A 22,073-nucleotide genomic window follows, 5' to 3' on the forward strand; every position below is an offset into this window, starting at 1 on the left:
ACGTCCTTACTAAAATGACCTCACTAATTCAATTTTAGTTTGCCCACTGAGGCTGACAATGGGCTAGGCAGCTTGGTCGGCTTGACCTTAAAAAAGTAGGGCCTCGGCTATTATTGCCCGAGGGCTGGGCCAGGACCTCACATCTCGAAACTTCTGGGTCCCAGAACTTCTAGGGTACGGGCACTACTGAGGGAGCAAGTACACAATTTGAACCCGCGCGAACACAAGCGCATTTCAGAGAAAAGCCTCCCTACAAAACCGTGATGGAGCTCAATTTGGGGGAAATCAATGGCAGCAGGGAGCAGAGGTGGCATGTTACGGGCAGCCGGCGGGGCAGGCCTTGGGGGCTTCTCGGGCAGCTGCCCGAGGTCCACGATGTTAAGTTTCCCTTCTTGGAGACCTCCCGTAGTTCGCACGGGCAGGTGCCCGGCTGCCCGGATGAGGGGATGGGAAGAGTGGGAGTGGGTTGTCGAGGAGAGAGAAAGGGAGGAAGATGAGAGAGAAAATGTAGAAGAGAGAGAAAGGAAGAGTGATGTCATGGTGGTGTTGGGTTCTTGTTCTTGTGATGGTGGGTGGGTGCTTGGGCCTGTTCCTTCCAGGGCGGAGGTGGAGGATGCTGTTTCAGCACTTCAACAGTGAGCTTTCTCTCTGTCTACAATTTATGCCTCTTTCTCTTGTTCGGTTTCTTTGGGTTGTTTTGTTTGTTTTGCAATGTTATGGCTTTCCTGAACATTTTGGTTCTAGACTCTGAGGTGCTCTTATTTATTCTATCTCTCTCTCCCTTTCTCTCTCTTGGGACGGGTGTTTCTGTTCTGTTGCTCTCTGTCTCTCTCTACGGAGGCTTGAATGGTTCTGTTTCTCTCTTCGGGAACTTGGGTGCTTCTGTTTAGTTGCGCTCTCTCTCTCTCTGAAGTCTTGGGTGCTTCTGTTTAGTTGCTCTTTCTCTCTCTGATTTTCCTGCAGTACCAAACTCTTGATATTTACTTTGAAGCACGAGTTTCCTTTTTCTTTCATTTTCCATTTTTATTCAATTGTTAGAATGTACTTATCTATAAAAAGAATATTAGAATGCAGCAATTTTATATCTTTTCTACTTTTGTTGCCAATTCATGTATGTTCCAACAAAATGCCACATTGTAAGGTGTGTCAAGGCATAATTTCAACTTGTATATTTTGTCAACCATCAATTCTAAAACCCTCATTTCCTTCATTGATACAAAATGTGTTTGCTTCCTACTGCTTACTTCACTTGTGATCTACTACGTACTTCACTTGTAGTATGGAGCTTATGTTGGAAATGTGGCCTATCAAGCCCTTTTCTCCCGGAAATTTATTTTCTTTCAATAATGGTATAAAAGCCATATTGAATTATATGTGAAATCCCATGTGGTTAACATGAGGCAATGCCATATACTGGGATCCATTTTTGAGCTTTAATAGGATGTTGCACTGGAGGGAAAACCAGTGGTGTGTTTGGAATTGGATTCCTTGTAAGAATTTGTTTTTACATTATAGATATACAAAGTTTATTTAATTTATAAATATCTTTTATCAAATTGTGGGATTGCTTGGATGACATCCTATTATGTGAGTCATTAGTGGACTAATGACAGGTTTAGTTTAATGCATAGGATTAACAGTTTGGTGATAACTTGTTAATCCTAATTAGCTGCACTTAAGGGAATTAAGGCAGGAGTTACAAAATAGATGTGTTATCTATAAAAGGAACTTAACCCCTTTAGAAAAGATAGAAAACAACATAGAAAAATAGAGATGGAAGGTGAATGAGATTCATCAAAGATGACTCTCAAGGTTGCATGTCACCATATGGTATGGTCTATAGGATTTGGTATGGAACCTCAAGTCCCTTGTGTGATTTAATGATAGATCCGAGTAAGTTTTTTTTTTCAATTTTATTTATTTATTATTATTTTTATTGGGACTAACAATGGTATCAGAGTGAGGTTAGAAAAGTTGCTGAAAGAAAGAGATATAGAGGCAACTGAGTTTGGTTCTTGAAAGGTATTTTGCCCCATAGAGATGTGCATGATAATATTAACACAACATCCACAACTTGCTATTTTGTGCAACATTCAATTTTTTTTTTGTTGCCAACTAGAAGCCATTTGACTTTTGATCCCAAAAGATCATCCACAACTTGCTATTTTGTGCAACATTCAATTTTTTTTTTGTTGCCAACTAGAAGCCATTTGACTTTTGATCCCAAAAGATCTCTTCTTTTTATAGTAGAATAAGGGATTGACTTTCCTTCTCTCATTTACCTCAACTATGGATGGAGTTCTAGATTTTTCTGCAAGTGTCTTATATTTCATTGAGGACTAAGGCTTTGAGAGAGAATGTTCTTGGGGTTGGTTAGATTGAGACTAACCCTTAATGGAGAGTTTTGTAAAAGTTGAAGTTTCCTTTGAGCCCTCAAGCTCACTATGAGCTTGAGCCTGATCATTGGTGCAGTGACTATTGCCTTTTGCAGCCACTGTTAACCGTGTACTAGAACCTAAAAGCCCCTTGTATGACATTCATTGTTAATCGTGAACTAGAACCTAAGAGCCCCTTTTATGACATTCACTATGTCTTGAACAGTACCTAGTTTCGCTACTACACCTGATTTTCTCTCTGTAAAACTCCCAAAATCTTTACTAGCCATACCAATTTCATTTAGATTTCCTAGCCTCAACAACCTTGTATATGGCATTGCCTCACGCTACTTGCATGGGATTTCACATATTCCACCACACTTGGATTTTCTAGCCTCAACAACCTTGTATATGGCATTGCCTTATGCTCTTTGCATGGAATTTCACATATATCCTGCCAAAGTGGTCATATACCATATTTGAATTTCATGGCCTCAACAACCTTGTAAATGACATTGCCTCATGCTACTTGCATGGGATTTCACATATACCTTGCCAATGTGGTCATACACCACATTTAGATTTTCTGGCCTCAACAACCTTGTATATGACATTGCTTCACGCTACTTGCATGGGATTTCACATATACCTTGCCAAAGTGGTCATACACCACACTTGAAATTCCTGGCCTCAACAATCTTGTTTATGGCATTGCCGCATGCTACTTACATGGGATTCACATATACCCTGCTAAAGTGGCCATACACAACACTTGGATTTTCTGGCCTCAACAACCTTGTATATTGCCTCATGCTACTTACATGGGATTTCACATATACCCTACCAATGTGGTCATACACCACATTTGGATTTCTTGGCCTCAATGGTTTTGTACATGGCATTGCCTCATGCTAGCTGCATGGGATTTCTCATATACTTTACCAATTATTCATCAACACGTAGGATTTTATTTACATCTATCTTTTAGCCAATAGAAAAAAAAGGCCCATTGCTTACGCACGTTTCTCAAACTTGTCATCCACCACTGGTCTTTAAGTCCAAAGCACAGATTCGGATCATAGGTCAAAATAATAAGAACAATAATAATTTGACAAAGCTTTAGGTGGTGGAGGTTGGAGTCCTCTTCCCCAGGTAGCATGAGGCAGTACCATATACAAAACCATTGAGGCCAAGAAATCCAAATGTGGTGTATGACCACATTGGCAGGGTATATGTGAAATCCCATGTAAGTAGCATGAGACAATGTCATATACAATGTTGTTGAGGCCAAGAAATCCATGTGTGGTGTATGACCACTTTGGTAGGGTATATGTGAAATCCCATGTAAGTAGCATGTGGCAATGCCATAAACAAGGTTGTTGAGGCCATGAAATCCAAGTGTGGTGCATGATCACTTTGGCATGGTATATGTGAAATCTCATGCAAGTAGCGTGAGGCAATGCTATATACACGGTTGTTGAGGTCAGGAATCTAAGTGTAGTGTATGACCACATTGGTAGGGTATATGTGAAATCCCATGCAAATAGCATGAGGCAATGCCATTTACAATGTTGTTGAGGCCAGGAAATTCAAATGTGGTGTATGACCACTTTGGCAGGGTATATGTGAAATCCCATGAAAGTAGCATGAGGCAATGCCATATACAAAGTTGTTGAGGTCAGGAAATCCAAGTGTGTTGTATGACCACTTTGGCAGGGTATATGTGAAATCCCATGCAAGTAGCATGAAGCAATCCCATATACAAGGTTGTTGAGGCCAAGAAATCTAAGTGTGGTGTATGACTACTTTGGCAAGGCATATGTGAGATTCTATGCAAGTTGCATGGGGCAATGCCATATTTATGGCTATGGAGGCCAGGAACTCTCAGTGTGGTGTTTGACGACACTAGCTGGGTATATGAAAATCTCATGTGAAAAACATGAGGCAATGTCATGTACAAGATGCCCAAAAGCCTTCAGGCCAAGTGGGAGTTGTTGGAAATGTGGCCTATCAGGCCCTTTTCTCTTGGAAATTTATTTGTTTTCAATAATGGTACAAAAGCCATATTGAAGTATATGTGAAATCCCATGTGGTTAACCTGAGGCAATGCCATATACTTGGATCCATTTTTGAGTTTTAATAAGATGTTGAACTGGAGGGAAAACTCAGTGTCGCTGGAGGGAAAACCAGTGGTGGAATTGGATTCCTTGTAAGAATTTGTTTTATATTATAGATATACAAATTTATTTAATTTATAAATATCTTTTATCAAATTGTGTGAATGCTTGGATGACATCCTATTATGTGAGTCATTAGTGGACTAATGACAGGTTTAGCTCATTACATAGGATTAATAGTTTGGTGACAACTTGTTAATCCTAATTAGCTGCGCTTAAGGGAATTAAGGCAGGAGTTACCCTTGGATCACAACTCCTATAGACCATGAATGTGAGAGTTACAAAATATATTTGTTCTCTATAAAAGGAGGTTAACCCCTCTAGAAAAGATAGAAAAAATTATAGAAAAATAGAGATGGAAGGTGAATGAGATTCATCAAAGATGACTCTCAAGGTTGCCTGTCACCGCATGGCTTGGTCTATAGGATTTGGTATGGATCCTCAAGTCCCTCGTGTGATTTAAGGATAGATCCGAGTAAGTTTTTTTTTTTCAATTTTATTTATTTATTTATTGGGACTAACAATGGTATCAAATCGAGGTTAGCAAAGTTGCTGAAAGAAAGAGATACAGAGGCAACTGAGTTTGGTTCTTGAAAGGCATTTTGCCCCATAGAGATGTGCATGATAATATTAACACAACAGCCACAGCTTGCTATTTTGTGAAACATTCAATTTTTTTTTTTGTCGCCAACTAGAAGCCATTTGACTTTTGATCCCAAAAGATATCTTCTTTTTACAATAGAATAAGGGACTTAGAGTTGATCCCATGTACCTTCTCCCATTTACCTCAACTATGGATGGAGTTCTAGATTTTTCTGCAAGGTCAAGGTCTTATATTTCATTGCGGACTGAGGCTTTGTGATAGAATGTTCCTGGGGTTGGTTAGATTGATACCAACCCGTAATGGAGTTTTGCAGAAGTTGAAGTTTCGTTTGAGCCCGCAAGCTCACTATGAGCTTGAACTTGACCATTGGTGCGGTGACTATTGCCCCTTGCAGCCACTGTTAACCGTGAAATAGAACCTAAAAGCCCCTTTTATGACATTCACTATGTACTGAACAGTACCTGGTATCACTACTACACCTGGTTTTCTCTCTCTAAAACCCCCAAAATCTTTCCTAGCCCTTAGGGTTTTATTGAAACTCAATGAGCCACCAAGGTTGAGGCTTGTTAGAGAGATGCAGTGTTGGCTTGTTACACGATTGGGTGTTGTTGCAGCAGACTTCATTCTTCTCCATAAAGAGAACAACTTGAGGAGGCTAGAGAGAGAAAGTGAACTTAAAATGGCTATTACCTCCCAATGTAATGTAAATTTTTTTTGGAGTTTTGTCTATGAGGATGGGAGATGTCCGTAGCTGCAATGTCCAAAAAAAAAAAAAAGAGTAAATAAAAGGAACTCCCTTGAGTTTCCTTTAAGGACCACGGCTAATATTAGGTAGTGTTTCAAAATAATTGGTAATCTTCAATTAGAAAAATCTTTTTTTTTGGTAACTTCTTTATTGCCTTATATTAGAAATTTTGTTCACATTCTATTTTGTCTAAATAGCATGAAATCAATGCACTTTGAATATGAAAAGTATTTGGAAGGTTTCAATTACAAAGTTTTTATGGTAAGTTCTTTATTGCCTTAAATTAGAAATTTGCTCACATTCTATTTTATCTAAATAGCATAAAATCGATGCATTTTGAATATGAAAAGTATTTGGAAGGTTTTAATTACAAAGATTTTATGGTAAATTTTTTATTGCCTTAAATTAGAAACTTGTTCACATTATATTTTATCTTAATAGCATGAAACCAATGCAAATCAGTGTATGGTCTTATTTCAAAATGTAAGTCTCTCTCTTTTTCAAAATTTAAGTTTCTCTCTCTACTTAAAGATAAGTAAGTCTCTCTCTTCAATGAACACGAAGGACACATTCATTAGTTTGTCATTTGCACCATGGGCTATGAACCACATGAACACCATCATCCATGTCCATGACCATAGACATCATCGAAAAGTTGCGTTGATGTTAATACTGTAAGACATTATTTTATATTTTAGCTAAACCTCTTAATGCACAAAAGGCAGCTTGCGTAATTTTAGGCAAAGCTCAATATTCATTCATCTCTAATCATTTGTACGAAAACATATTGAGAGGAAAAGAGAGATAGACTCTCTCATTTGCCATGTACGAAAGAGAAATTTGGTGTTCACTATTTACATTTTTATTTCTAATGTAGCCCTCTAGCAATTATACATATTATGACAAGACAACTATTTACGCAAGGAAATACTTGATTTGAAATATTTCATGGTGATCAATGCTTATGAATATTCCAAGTTCAACAATAAATGTATATTTGTGATAATATTCTTTTTCCTCCCTTCTTTTTTTACAAGATTATGCATTACAACATCCTTGGAAAGTGTAATCATTGACACCTTATAGTGCTATGTGTATATCCACATAACATTAAAATATTTAATGATGTATCGTGTTAGATTGAATTATCATATTGTTGATAGCTATTCATTGGATGGTGGGAGTAAATCATCATTTACCAAATTAGAATTGAATTTGTTATCTCGATTGTGATCAATGCACATTAAGAAAGTCATTGAATTGCTCATTCAATGAGCATTCTCAATGCCTTGAAGAGGACTCGAACCTCCACCACTTAAAGCTTTGTCAAATTATTATTGTTCTTATGATTTTGACCTATAATCCGAATCTGTGCTTTGGACTTAAAGACCAGTGGTGGATGACATGTTTGAGAAACATGCGGAAGCAATGGGCCTTTTTTTTCTCTTGGCTAAAAGATAGATGTAAATAAAATCCAACGTGTTGGTGAATAATTGTTAAGGTATATGAGAAATCCCATGCAGGTAGCATGAGGCAATGCCATATACAAAACCATTGAGGCCAAGAAATCCAAATGTGGTGTATGACCACATTGGCAGGGTATATGTGAAATCCCATGCAAGTAGCATGAGGCAATGTATATACATTGGCAGGGTATATGTGAAATCCCATGCAAGTAGCAAGAGGCAATGTATATACATTGGCAGGGTATATGTGAAATCTCATGCAAGTAGCATGAGGCAATGCCATATATAAGGTTGTTGAGGCCAAGAAATCCTGTGTATGACCACTTTGGTAGAGTATATGTGAAATCCCATGCAAGTAGCATGAGGCAATGCCATATACAAGGTTGTTGAGGCCAGGAAATCCAAGTGTGGTGTATGACCACTTTGGCAGGGTATATGTGAAATCCCATGCAAGTAGCGTGAGGCAATGCCATATACAAAAGGTTGTTGAGGCTAGGAAATCTAAGTGTGGTGTATGACCACATTGGCAGGGTATATGTTAAATCCCATGCAAGTAGCATGAGACAATACCATATACAAGGTTGTTGAGGTTAGGAAATTCAAGTCTAGTGTATGACCCCTTTGGTAGGATATATGTGAAATCCCATGTAAGTAGCATGAGGCAATGCATGTACAAGGTTGTTGAGACCAGGAAATCCAAGTGTGGTGTATGACCACTTTGGTAGGGTATATGTGAAATCCCATGCAAGTAGCGTGAGGTAATGCCATATACAGGGTTGTTGAGGCTAGGAACTCTAAGTGTAGTGTATGACCACATTGGCAGAGTATATGTGAAATCCCATGCAAGTAGCATGAGGCAATACCATATACAAGGTTGTTGAGGCCAGGAAATCTAAGTGTGGTCAATGACCGTATTGGTAGGGTATATTTGAAATCCTATGCAAGTTGCATGGGGCAATGTCATATATATGGCTATGGAGGCCAGAAAATCTAAGTGTGGTGTTTGATTACACTAGCTGGGTATATGAAAATCCCATGTGAAGAGCATGAGGCAATGACATTTACAAGATGTCAACGGGCCTTCAGGCCAAGTGGGAGTTGTTGGAAATGTGGTCTATTAGCCATTTTCTCCCAGAAGTTTTTTTTTTTCAATAATTGTACAAAGCCATGTTGAAGTATATGTGAAATCCCATGTGGTTAACATGAGACAATGTAATATACTTGGATCCATTTTTGAGCTTTAATAGGATGTTGCATTGGAGGGAAAACCAGTGGTGTGTTTGGAATTGGATTCCTTGTAAGAATTTATTTTTATATTATAGATATACAAAGTTTATTTAATTTATAAATATCTTTTATCAAATTGTGGGAATGCTTGGATGACATCCTATTATGTGAGTCATTAGTGGACTAATGACATGTTTAGCTCATTACATAGGATTAACAGTTTGGTGACAACTTGTTAATCCTAATTAGTTGCACTTAAAGGAATTAAGGCAGGACTTACACTTGAATCTCAACTCCGATATACCATGAATGTGAGAGTTACAAAATAATTTGTTCTCTATAAAAGGAGGTTAACCCCTCTAAAAAAGATAAAAAAAAATATAAAAAAATAGAGATGGAGGGTGAATGAGATTCATCAAAGATGACTCTCAACGTTGCCTGTCACCACATGGCTTGGTCTATAGGATTTGATATGGAACCTCAAGTCCCTCGTGTGATTTAAGGACAGATCCGAGTAAGTTTATTTTTTCAATTTTATGTATTTATTATTATTTTTATTTGGACTAACAGTGTAGTCTCATTCCTGAAAGCAATGTGAAGTTCAATTGATTACTGTAATTGTTGATCCTTGGTGGGAAGTGCAACTAAACTTGCGGTCTTTCTTATCTTTTGGGAATTTGGCTTTTGGATTGTGCTTCACCCAGTCACCTTGACTAGGCTTTGCGTCAGCAGAATTTGTTACATGATTCTAAGAATTGAGTGTTTGACTACCATTTCAACAGATCACCAGCATTGGAAGCTTTGGGTGCAACTTCATGTTCTTAGTTTAATGAGGGTTGACATAAATCTCATTCATATGGTAGTAGATGTGAATTGTAATATAGCGTCCAGTAAGTTAGAAGATGGAACTAAAGGATGGGAGGATAACTAGGGGAGAAGGAGAGCAGGGAGCTACATTTCTTGTGATTTGGAAATAGGCTAATCTTTTAAAGATCAACACACAAGATCTACGACAATAATTTGAGATTATTGTTTTGTGGTTCTAGCAGATGAGCATATTATTCAAAAGAAACATGTGCAACAGAATATGTGGCGTTTCAAGCGACCAGGTAACCATTCTGTTTGCTAAAAATGAGTAGTCTCTATTTGAATGTGATTAGGGAGAAGTTAGTTACATAGATAGTAGTATGTGTGGCCTTGCTTGGACTGCAGTACCTTCATATGGTGAACTAGTTTTGATTTTCAAGAATATGCTGACGTATTCCTTCAAGGAGTCCATTGAAGTCAGGAGTGAATGGGCAATTTTTATGTATGTTCATGAGACACATATTTTCTGCTGCAATTGAAGTGTTAAGGCTTTACTATGAGCTGGATTTCTTGTCACTAACTAAGGAACACAATTCTTAGTGATAGTATGGGCATATGTTTGTCCTATAAATTCATATCCTGCTTCACCTGTGGGCACAAGGTGAAGATATAGAATTTGATTCAAAGATACCCAATAACAAAGGAGTCTCCTTAAATTGTTTAAAATTGACTAGAACTTAAGAGCTCTAAAATACTTATCAAATCCCTCAAAAATAAATCAAGAGCTCCAAAATTGCTTCTCAGGTGGAACTTGTAATTTACAAATGAGTTCTTATTGGATATCAAAAATGACACTTGTAATTTACAAATGAGTTCTTATTGGATATCAAAAATGACATCCAGCTTAAGAGTATTGTTACTGAAAGTGCTCTTGATAAAAAAAAATTGAAACTTGCTGCAACCGGCATTATTAATGGAAAAAATACATCACCTTTGTTGTACCATCATATAGTCAAAGAAAACAGCATGGATTATGGAAGGGCTTGCTAGACAAATTTGAGTGTCTTGCTTCTTATTGAAGATGAACCTATAATTGAGTGCTTGGGATGATCAAGACACCCTTGGGTTGGAGTTTGAGGGATAGATGAGGAAAGAAGTCTGGTTCTCCTTTAACAAAATGATGCACCAAATGTGACATATAAGTTCCCCCATGACTTGTGAGTTTGGCTTCCCCTCATGACTTGTGTTAACAATGGAGAGACAACAAAAGGATGTAGTGGATTGGGAGTGGGGGGATCGTGAAATGCTAGAAGACCCCTATGATTGGGAGCATCATCTGTATAATGCATATGTTAGGGGTGAATATCCCTGAATGTTAGGGATCGAGATCCCAACTTTCCCAAATTTTAGGGATCGAGATCCCTACTTTTTGGGAATATTAATCTTGACCTTTTGGGATCTTAATCCCAGCCTTTTGGGATTTAGGATTATATTTACTCATTAATGTAGGTATCTCTTTATTTATAGCTAGTAAGCAATGTAACTATATGAAAATTATAATTGTGTTGCTAACTGGCTATAAATCATCAGTTTGGTTGTTGTCTTAGTCTTTAACATTCAGATCGAGAGCCCTAATAGTAGGATTGGGTTCCCCAAAGTTTATAAATCACAAGGGTGAGATCCCAGAGTGGGATTGCCACCTATTTGGGAGATCCTAGTAACTATGTGATGCACCATGTGGAACGACATATAGTGATGCACTTTGTGTGTGTGTTTGTGTGTGTGTGTGTGTGTGTGTGTGTGTGTGTGTGTGTGTGTGTGAGTGAGTGAGAAAGAGAGAGAGAGAGTAGTTACTCTCTCAGAACATTTGCTGTCTTGGGCAGCATCTCCATAGTACGGAGTTCATGATTTGATTTGTTGTAGGGTTATATTCCCGGTTTCCAACTCTCAAGTTTATGATGATGGGTTGCTGTCTACATCAGAAAGGGGAATGGATAATCGAATCATTGTCTCAAACACCACATTAGATGATGGTCCTTCATCTGGACAACTTCCAGACTGGATTGAACCTTCACTGAACTATTATTACCCCAAAATGTCAGAATCCGAGGAAAGCACTGGAGTTTTTGATGCATTTCATTTGCTTAGGTCCAACCCATATGTTCAGGTTTGTACATTCTCTCTTTCTTTCTTGAACTTTTCTCTTTCTTTAATTTTCATTAAGCATGAACTTGGGGTTGTGGACATGGTTGCATCTATTGTTCTTAGGGGTTTTATAGTGTGTAGTGGGATCTCATTGGAGACTTATTGGGTGATAAGATATTGACTAGTATGCATTCTTGGTTTTATTTTAAGGGAAATTTATCAAACTACCCCCTAGAGATTCAACTATTTAGCATCTTACCTTGTTGCAACTATTCCAACTCATGATCATGTGTCTTTTGAAGGTTATTGGAAATTAAATCGAAAGACATTAGTAGAATGTTAAATTGTTCAACTCTCATGGGTATTCATGTGTCTTTAGATGGGTATATGAGTAGAAAGTTAAATAGTTCGTCTCTCATGGGTATTTAGATAAATTTATTTTATTTAATGAAATGATTTAAAAATTTAAATATAATAGCATGCTTTCATCTTCAGTTCTATCGTCCAATGGATAAAAACTTGTTTTGACTTGGAAAAACTCGCTTAAGTCAACTCAGTTCGTTTAGTAGATGATTTTTATAAATGGAAAACATGGGATGTGTTCGAGCTTTTTGTTATGTAGAATATTCTGTGTTAGCTTGATTAACACATAGTCTCTTGCAGTGTGGTAGCAATGTAATATAACTTAGGGAACATACTGGTTTGGATTCCCTTTTTGAACACTTCTTCTTATTTATTTATTTATTTACAATTTCCACATGACATTTATAAAAAGTAAACCCCCAAGTTTTTACGAGTTAATCGTTTGACTTGACTGGCTCATTTGATTTTGGCCTTGTGCATGTCAGACACCAAATTTGAGTTGTTGAATACCACTATCGGGCATTAACCATTATAATTTTTTATTCATTGTAACTGAAGGGTGAGGACAGTAAACTTTCCCTTAATCTGTCCTTCTGGTATATCCCTTGCTTTCCTTATAATTTTATATTCCTTCGTCACTGTATCCATTGCATTTCTAAACATTTTGGTGTAGATGTTCTTCTGCTATGCCGTCGGCTTGGAGAGGAATGGGTCAATGCGACCCCTTGAGTAGTGGGCCAAGTAGGTCTGCTATGTGCTCGTCGCCTGGTCTCCATGAAACTAGCACCAGTCGACAAGCCAGGAGGAGCTTACTCAACATCTGGTGTATAGGTTGAGGTAGTCCCTGACAACACCCCTCCCCACCTAGAACTAGTGCCAAGTTCCCCGACCCTTCCATGCATACGCGTGTCAGCTCCTCCATACATGCCCTTTACTCCATAGAAGCCCATGTCAACTCTACCATCTGTACCCATGCTGCTTTCTTGATGGTGCACTTCCACCATGCTTGGTCTCATCGCAAGCTCCATGTCCAGTTGAAATTGCTCATCTACTCCCCTCCCACTAGATGGAGTATAGGGGTAAGCCATCTCCTTATCTGTCCTCTGTTTGGCTATTTTATTACCCTTGTTGGCAGTAAGAAGAACTACCACCTGCTTCCTCACATTCTGAGGAACATCAAGACATGCTGCAACTTCAACTTTAACTCCTGCCAAGTGCTGCTTAAACTTGTTTATCCCACTACGAATCACCTCGTGCAAATAGTTGCAAATAATTTTATGCTTTTTGTTATGCAGCCATGCAAGGTTTACTTTAAGATGAGACATGGTGAAAGTGTGGAACTACTGAGAATGTTAGAGAGATGAAAAAGCAACTTGAAAGTTTATCAGGCATGGGGAACATTTTGAAACTTACAAATATTTTGATACAATATTAGATTAGTTGCACAACTATTATTTTTTACTTGATTATAATGTTCAAAGAATCTTGTTGTAAATACTTGACAGACATTCTAATTATATTTTTATACAATTAATTAAAGGAAAAAGCTTATATAAGGTTGCAATAAAAAATCAAGAATTTTTTATATCAAAATTGCATTTATTATAAAATTATAAGATAAGACTTTTCTTTGAAAAAAAATTATACATTCTATTGCAATAAATATAATGGCAACAAAAGAACAAAAAATTATACAATCTATTGCAATAAATATAACAGTAGCAAAAAAGTACTATTGTATTTAAGATTTCATACATTATATTATTTAAAAAATTTTAGTCCCTTAAATTGAACAAAAAATCATGTAGAATGATGAAATTAAGAATCAATTGAATGAAATTTCAACAAATTTGTTGAAATTTGTTTTAAAAGCAAAGATTAAATTTGCGATTTGGTGGATTATGTCCAAAACCACATGTCCACCTAAACCTTAGATCCTAGTAAAATAAATATTGAAAAAAAAAAGCAAATTGAAAGAACTAAATACCTGTTTCAGATCAAATCAGTGGCTTTTTTAGATCCTAAGCCCTTCAGAAATTTGTAGAAAATCAACTCCAAATTGATGATCTTCATCTTTGATTCAGGATTCTTGGATGTGAACACCCCAAATTTTTTGGGCTTCATCTTTCAAAAAAAGAAGAAGGTTTTGATCCTTGAAATTGATGATCTGATGTTGTAGAGGGATCAATGAGCTTTTAAGAGAACCAAAAAAGAACAGATTACTCTAATATGTTCTTTGGCAAACTGGGCCAAGAACAACAGCCAAAAAAAGAAAAAAAATTTTCTAATAAAAAAACTGAAAGCTTTTTTTAATATATATTAAACTGAAAGTTTTAATCCAATTTGATTGTTAGAAGCCAATTTGCTGCACTATATAGAAAATAGATCAGCAATTTGACTGAAGGTTTGATCGATTGAGATTTACAGTCTATGAGCTGCATAATGGGGGGGAAAAAAAGGTGTTCATCCCCCCAACTTTGCATTATTGGTGGATCAGTCCTACTCGGACAGCTACATCGTTTTGATCTTTGACAGGCACCAATTCACGATCTGGATCTTGCGATCTCCGTTCCGGGTCCAAATTTTAAAAAACGGGTTAAATGCTTCTTTATTTCTAAGAATACCCTTGCCCCTTAGTGGAAATCTGCATTGTGTGTAACAAATCACCAAAATATTCTTGTTGAAATTTTTTTTGGGGGTAGATTCTTGTTGAAAATTTTCATTCTACCAAAACACGATTTCCAATAATTCAAATCCTAGTACACTCAATCGAATGAAAAAATTGTCCTGCCCTCAGTAAATGTTAAAAAAATGTCCTCACGCACAATGGTTTTGCATGAAAGGGAAAAGAGATGAACATGCATGGGCGTACATCGAAAGAAGCCATGATAGTAGTAATTTCGCAAGTTTCTTTCAGTGCACTTGAAGGATTTGGCCATTCTATTTTTGTTTGTTGCATATAAATACTTGGCATCTTTGAAAATTCGATGTGCAGAGGATGGTGGTTTCATTGGCGTCAGACGATGCTGTTTGGGATGCGGTCTCAAAAAATGAGGCAGTCCAAGAGCTCCATGACTCCCTTCACAGAGGTGTACTATTGCGCTATTCTTTACTCCTCTTTTTAGATCCTTCTAAGTGGAGTCCAAAGCATTATGTATTTCCTTTTTATTTTTGATCAGTATGACACTTTTTTTCTGACTATTTCCAGAAGCATATTGAAAGAAAAATTAGGGGCATCCATATGATTGTGCATGTGCTCAAACAATGGAAAGTGTGCCATAAGTCCATTGGACTGTGATGGACAGACAGTGGGACCCCCTTGAATGGGCATAACCCTGATGGTGGGATCCACTTCTTCATCACCATCCATGATTTTATCGGGTGGTGATTGATGAAATGGACTATAGTGTTTTGTGGTCCATGTTCAGGCAACACAGATACGTGTATGCGTGTTTATGTGGATTTGATCCTATTGTTAAGTGTCTTGAATATCCCAGTTGGAAATGTGACTCCTAGCAATGGGCCCAACAAAAACTCCCCCGATGCCATCACCTGGATTGTGGAGTGGGTCTTGGACAATCTCAAGGCAAAAGTACAGGAAATTCTCCATAAACTTTCAACGCTTATCGACGAACTGTTTAGGCTTCCTTATGCAGAGCAAGAGAAAAAGATGGATGCTTTTACAGAGACTTTGAGATCCTCTCTCATGCTTTCTGTTCTCGTTCTTCTCGTCATTGTCGTTACACGAAGCTATAGAGCTTGACGCTTATTTGTCAGCATGGCAAGCCATGATACATCGCCTGACAATGTTGGAGTTACGTGGTGGCCTTGGATTTGGTGAAAAGGATGCAGGTTTTGGTTGGATAAATTTCGAGGTCACTGATTTGATTATGCCATAATGCTTGGCTTGAATAACTATAATGGGTTTGTATATAGAAATGAAGCAGTGGAACTGTGAATCTCTGTGTAACTTTGGCCATGTGGAATGTGGCGTCTTTGATCATGTTTACAGTACAAGAGCTTTGGTGCTTTGGTCAGGGTTGAAAGTTGAAACATAAAGTTCCTGGGTTACCACACAAGAATTGTATAGAGAAAAAGTTTATTTGTATATTTGTGAACCATTGCCAAAATAATGATATTTGAACACTTAAAAGGAAATAATTACTAAGAAACTATGTTACTTTGGAGAACCATGCATTCATTTCATGCCATAATTTTTGTGCAAAATCATTTTCCTTTTTTTAGCACCTAAATGAGAACTTCATGTTTGCAAAATTTGGTGATTATTGGGTTTTTATTTTTTAGTTTTTATTTTTCTTTTCTGTTATGTTAACGGGTGGGAATGAAACCCTTGACATTACAATTCACCACCTCCTCGAATCTTAATTGCAGGAACACGTAAATGCCAATTATTTGTGTGCTAATAGCCTGTCTACTCATGTTCTTGCACACACATACACCCTTATTATGTACAAGTAAAGGTTGCAGTTTGTATAGAGTCAAGGTTCTAAACAATCAAATTAGAACTCACCTTAAAATAGTGCAGAGAAATATGGTTTAAATATTGGAAATCTTTGTGATAACCTTAAAATATTTTTTCATCATTAATTATAGATTTTACAGCTTAAAAAAATAGTGTAGATTAAGCAGATCTATGAAAACTTGATTGACAATTGACAGTCTAAATATGTGTTACAAGATGTGTTATTTCCAAAATTTGAAATTCATTTTTTTCTCATGTATTTCCAAAATTTGAAATTCATTTTATTTTCATGTCTAGGCATCTTGATGTCGAGATGGTCAATTTCATAGCATTTGGGCGTCAAAACAACTTCTTCTAATGAAAATTTTGAGGTGGGCTTTAATTTGATTGTTTAGAGCCTCGGCTCTATATAAACTTTTTCAAAAGCCTCCTTAGCCTAATAAGCACTATGGGCTTTGGATTCAATCTCCCAAATCTGGATGCACGACTTGTATGTGTACTATTTTATATTTACTTAAATTTTTTTTTCTTATCCTTTCATGTTGGAAACATTTAAATCGTTTAAATGAATCAAAATCTTGGCCTTTTTTTTAAAGGAAAAATGTTTTGATAGGGCCGCAGCTCTATAAAAATAAGTAAACCTTCACCACAAAGCTCATGAAAAATTGTTGTTTTGGTGTCAGAAAATCTTCAAATCGATCCTTTTAACTTTGGTTGTGAAAAATATTTAGGATTTTTAAGTTTATAATTCTAAAATATTATCTAAATCGTCTATTTTCAAGTGTTCACGTGTCCGCAAAATCTGTACTGTTTTTTGCTTTACAAATTTTATAATCGGTGGTGGACATTGATTTTAGAACCATCAGCCATCATAGAGATTTCGAATGTCCAAAGTAGTTTACCGATGAGGTTTCAAGGTAGGGATTTACATTGTTTACCGATGAGGTTTCAAGGTAGGGATTTATATTTTTTTCCATAAGACCTAGGCCTTATAGAAAAGGAAAAAATTTATATAAGTACAAGGCTCTAAACAATCAACTTAGGGTGCATATCAAAAGCCTTATAGAAAAGGAAAAAATTTATATAAGTACAAGGCTTTAAACAATCAACTTAGGGTGAATATCAAAAATTTCACTAGAAGAGGTTGCTTTGATGCCCAAATATCATCAAATTGATTATGGACATGAAAAAAAAAATGATTTCAAGTATTAAAAATAGTACATTTTGTAATGTATTTTTGGACTATCAATTTTCAAGATTTTCAAATTTTCATAGATATGCTCGTGGGTTTGACGTTGCAAAGGAGAAAAAAAGAGAAACGATGCACTTGTGCAAAGGATCAATGAGACATAAGAGAATGGGAAAGAAGAGCAAAGGTTTGTTTAGAATTGGAGACCAGGTGGAGGTGCGTTTTCTTAATGAAGGCCTGAAAGGGACATGGCACTCTGGAGAGGTCTCAGATTATACATAATCTGGATAGTTGGAAACGACAACATCAAGGAAAGCGATGGTTCATCACTGCTATCCCTATGTCTGGATCGCTTCCATTCTTGTGCTCTGATTCTTCTTCTTCTTCCAAGAACAAGAGACCAAGGATCAGGGCTCTTTATCCTCCTCTTTCGGCTCCTCCCTCTCATGAAAACCTGTTCCTGGCCTCTGAGTCGATGCCTTTATAGAAGTGTGTTGGTGTGAAGGTGTGATTGTAGAGAGCAAGAGTGGGTGTGAGGAGATAACTGTTTTTTTTCCGGATGAAGCCTGTGAACAGAGTTTCCCTCTCTCAAAAATCCGAATAACTAAGGATTGAGATGAATTTTCAAGGAATGGACCGAAAGGGGGTGGCCATTGATGACATGTCTTGAGAAAATCCAGAAAAAGGGGTCCTTTATCTCTCTCAACCAGTTGTGGTGTCAATTGAGTATGAAGAGGGAATTTATGCAGGTGGTTTTAGAGTGGACTTGTACGAGCAATTTGACATGGGAGATGCTCATAGATCAGGTAATTGGATATGCTGAGAGAGAAAGGACTGAGAAGCAGATGCGAGTCTTAGTGGATGATGAAGAAGGCATGGTGGCCATGGAATGTTGCAGAGCTTTAGATGTAAGCAGTCATGGCTGTAAAACTAATAGACATTAATCTTATTCAGCTAATGGGTTGCCTTAGGAATATGATTCTGATGTAGGCCAAGTAGAGGAACCCACTTTGCCGTTTCCATCTTATTCAACTGATGAATTGTTTTCTGAATATGATCCAGAGCACCATTCGATTGATCCAGGCCAAGTAGTGGAACCCACTTTCCAGTTTCCAACTTATTGGACCGATGAATTGTTTTCTAAATATAATTCAGAGCACCATTGGATTGATGGAGGCCAAGAACAGGAATCCACTTACCAGTTTTCCTCTCAAAGTACACACGGTGATTATAGTGAGAGAGAGGAGCAAAAAGAGCAAAAAGGGTGTGGTAAAGTCACAAAGAAGGAGAGGGTTTCCTTAGATATAGGAGAATCAACTTGGGAGGTTATCAGCAGCAAAGCAATCACACCATTACTCCTACTCAATAACTGATTACATTGAAGTCAGGAGCAACAATGGGAGTAGGAGAGGGAGGGGCCTCATCAAACATATGAAGCAAAAAGCTGTGAATCATCTTTTATCAGCTAGATGGAAGTTGAAGTGTAAGGTATGTGATAAAAGATATGCTTTCCGTTATGTTTCAGTGAACGGAAAAACTTATTACGCTCTCCTTCATGCCTGTATGCCACATCAAGAAGCAGGACTTTCACAGAACTCCATCAGAAGAAGTTCATCTACTGAAGATATTCTCTCTACTAGGTTCTACTATGACGAAGTTCATCTACTAAAGGTATACTCTCTACTGGTTCTACTATGGCGCTGAGCTTCGATACCATGTTAGAATTTGTAGGAGCATAGAAGGGAGAGAGAATAGCCTCTCTACTGGTTCTACTATGACGTTGAGCTCTGATACCATATTAGAATTTGTGGGAGCATAGAAGGGAGAGAGAATAGCATAAAAGGGAGAGATAATATTTAAGTGGTTAAAGCCGAATCCTTACATCCACGGATCCAAAACTCCAACCGGCTAATATCTTCATTATATTGGACGAATGTTTACATCAATAAATTCCTCTTTATATAGAGGACAATCACACGATTAGAAGAGATAATTATGGTATGATAATTTGACTTAGTATCTATATTCTAGATGCCTAACTTTATCAAAAGATATATACATATACATCCATAGTGATATATATCAATATGAACCCCAAATATCTATATCCCAACAGGGTTTTGGGGCCTTAATTGACGACCCACCCTATTCAAGTGTCTCCCACCAAAATCCAGCACTAAATTTGGATTTAAATCTAAAATTGAACATGTCGATAATCTAGATCACAACTATCATGAATCTGAAAAAAATTAATTTTAAATCTCAAAAGTAAATTATTTTAATTTAAAAATATTTTTGGGTTATTTTGTGTTGTCCATTCTAATTCTTTAAAATAGTTTACTTGTAAAGTTTAATTCCACTTCTTACAAGATTCATGATCCCAATGAACCTGAAACTTTAGATCCAAAATCAAGTGGATGCTTAAGAAAATCGAACGCACCAAAACTTTTAAGTTTTAAATACGTTATTTTTTATCGAACATTATATTTAGTAGTACAAGGAAGTTAAAATCACAAGTGGCCATTAAATTTAAAATGTGATGGATGGGGCTGTTCTTGTGATAAAGCTTAAAGTTCAAAAAAAAAATTCTCGATCTTCACAAACATATGATGGTTTAGAGTGATTGGAACCTCATTGTATAAAAAAAAAATATGGTTAATTCTTTAATGGAAAAATTTTATATAAAGTTGCAACTTTAAAATGTAGAATTAAGATGCACCTAAAAATTTGTGGGCAAAAGTTGTTTTGATATTGGAAAACCCTCTAATGGATCATCTCAACATCCAAATATATGAATATGATTTTGAGTCCCATAAATATTGCACTTTGCAACACATTATCTAGACCATCTATTTACATGATTTTTATGTGTTCATGGATCTACTTGATTTGAGCCATTTTTGAAGTTCAAAATTTTATAATTAAAAATAAAAATGGATTTTTAGGCCACCCTAATAAAATTTTACACCAAAATTATATCTTATGATAAAATTTAGAAGTGCACCTTATTTTGATTGTTTAAAGTTGCAACCTTAGGCAAACCACACCCTTCTTTAATACAATGGTCAATGCATTTTTAGTTTTACCAAACTTTCAAACATGTGTATTTGAAAGCATAGTTATTAGGATGGACCGGCTACCGAACTAGTGAGACGTGTAGTCCAATCAAAACCTGCTTGACCAATCCAGTGAGAGGTTTAGTCCAAATCAAATCGTTTGAACTAGATTTTAGATCATAAAAAAAAAAAATAGAATAATGATTTTTTAATATAATATATACCATAAAGAAGTTTAATAAATTTGTTTAACTTGTTGAACCGGTCAAAACCAATAACCAAACTGGCAAAAACTAGTCAAATCATCGACTGGTTTTTGGCCAAACAAGATTTTTGTTTTAGATCAGATCGACCAAAATACGAGTTGATTATCCGACAAGTTGGATCGGGTGGTCCAGTTCATCTCGAAAACTATGTTTAAAAAAAAACACATAACTCAAACTAAAAATAACAATGTTGGTTTTTCGTATACAATTCGTGCATATGTCTTCATAGTATTATGGGAATGGCATGGATTTGGAAGGTCTTCCCCCAATACTCTCTCTCTCCTCTCTCTCTAATCACATGGCATGGGTCCTCAAAGATTCTCTCTAAAGCACAAATGCACTCATCCACACATGGAATGGGTCTTCTCGAAGATTATATTCTCTCACCAGCCCTCTACCTACCCAAATGCTCGATCCCTCACAACCCTCACTTTTTCTATGTTCCCCTCATTCCCTACCATCCCATTCATTGCAGAATCCAGGCTTGGAAAATGTGCTGCCTTAGTTGTCTGCATGTGATGGTTCATGCAATTCTAAAATAAAAATTATTTGATCAAAGTAAAAAACTCATTATGGTCGTCAAAGCTTTTTTTCAATTAATTGAGGTCGGCGATTAAAATTTATTTGCCACTTCGAATTGGAATCGCTTAACTTGAGTCCAAACATAAAAAATGTGCTGCTTTAGTTGACTATTTGTTATGGCTCATACAATTCTAAAATGAAAATTATTTGATCAAAGTAAATAACTCATTATCATTGTCAAAGTCTTTTTCTTACTAATTGGAATCGGCGATTAAAAATTATTTGCCAATTCGAATTGGAGTCGCTTAAAAGGTGGGGAATTCTTATTCCAGGAATATCAGAATTGCCCCAATTCCCTCTTTTTGCCTTCTTTTCTTTTGTATTTTTTGTAATATATAACCCGATCAGACTTGAGAATCACAAGAATTAAGCGAATTGGAATTGGGCTCTTGGCGGTCTAGGGGCCCATTCTGATTTTTAAAACAATGTTCTATCCTAATCAGTGTTTAAAAAAATGGATCGGTGGACTGGATTGTCTATCCCCAATCCTAGTCTGGATCAACTGGATCCATACCGTTCTTGAATCGTGTGGTTTGGTGATCCATTTTATTAAATGAATAAATAAAATAAAATAAAATAAAATAAAAA

At 36.6% G+C, this 22,073-nt stretch overlaps 1 protein-coding gene across 1 annotated transcript; it reads left to right on the forward strand.

Annotated features, from left to right (window-relative positions):
- The first annotated feature begins 282 nt into the window (after positions 1-282).
- Positions 283-16,081, forward strand: LOC18428189 (uncharacterized). The gene is made up of 4 exons (XM_006837230.4): positions 283-635; positions 11,325-11,568; positions 14,905-14,998; positions 15,407-16,081. Exons 1-4 carry the CDS (start codon positions 289-291, stop codon positions 15,670-15,672), a joined length of 951 nt encoding a protein of 316 aa, XP_006837293.3. The 5' UTR covers positions 283-288; the 3' UTR covers positions 15,673-16,081.
- Positions 16,082-22,073: the final 5,992 nt, after the last annotated feature.

Source organism: Amborella trichopoda, chromosome 13 (genome assembly GCF_054954075.1).
Source record: "Amborella trichopoda isolate Santa Cruz 75 chromosome 13, AtrichopodaSantaCruz75HAP2 v2.0, whole genome shotgun sequence".
NCBI lineage: Eukaryota > Viridiplantae > Streptophyta > Magnoliopsida > Amborellales > Amborellaceae > Amborella > Amborella trichopoda.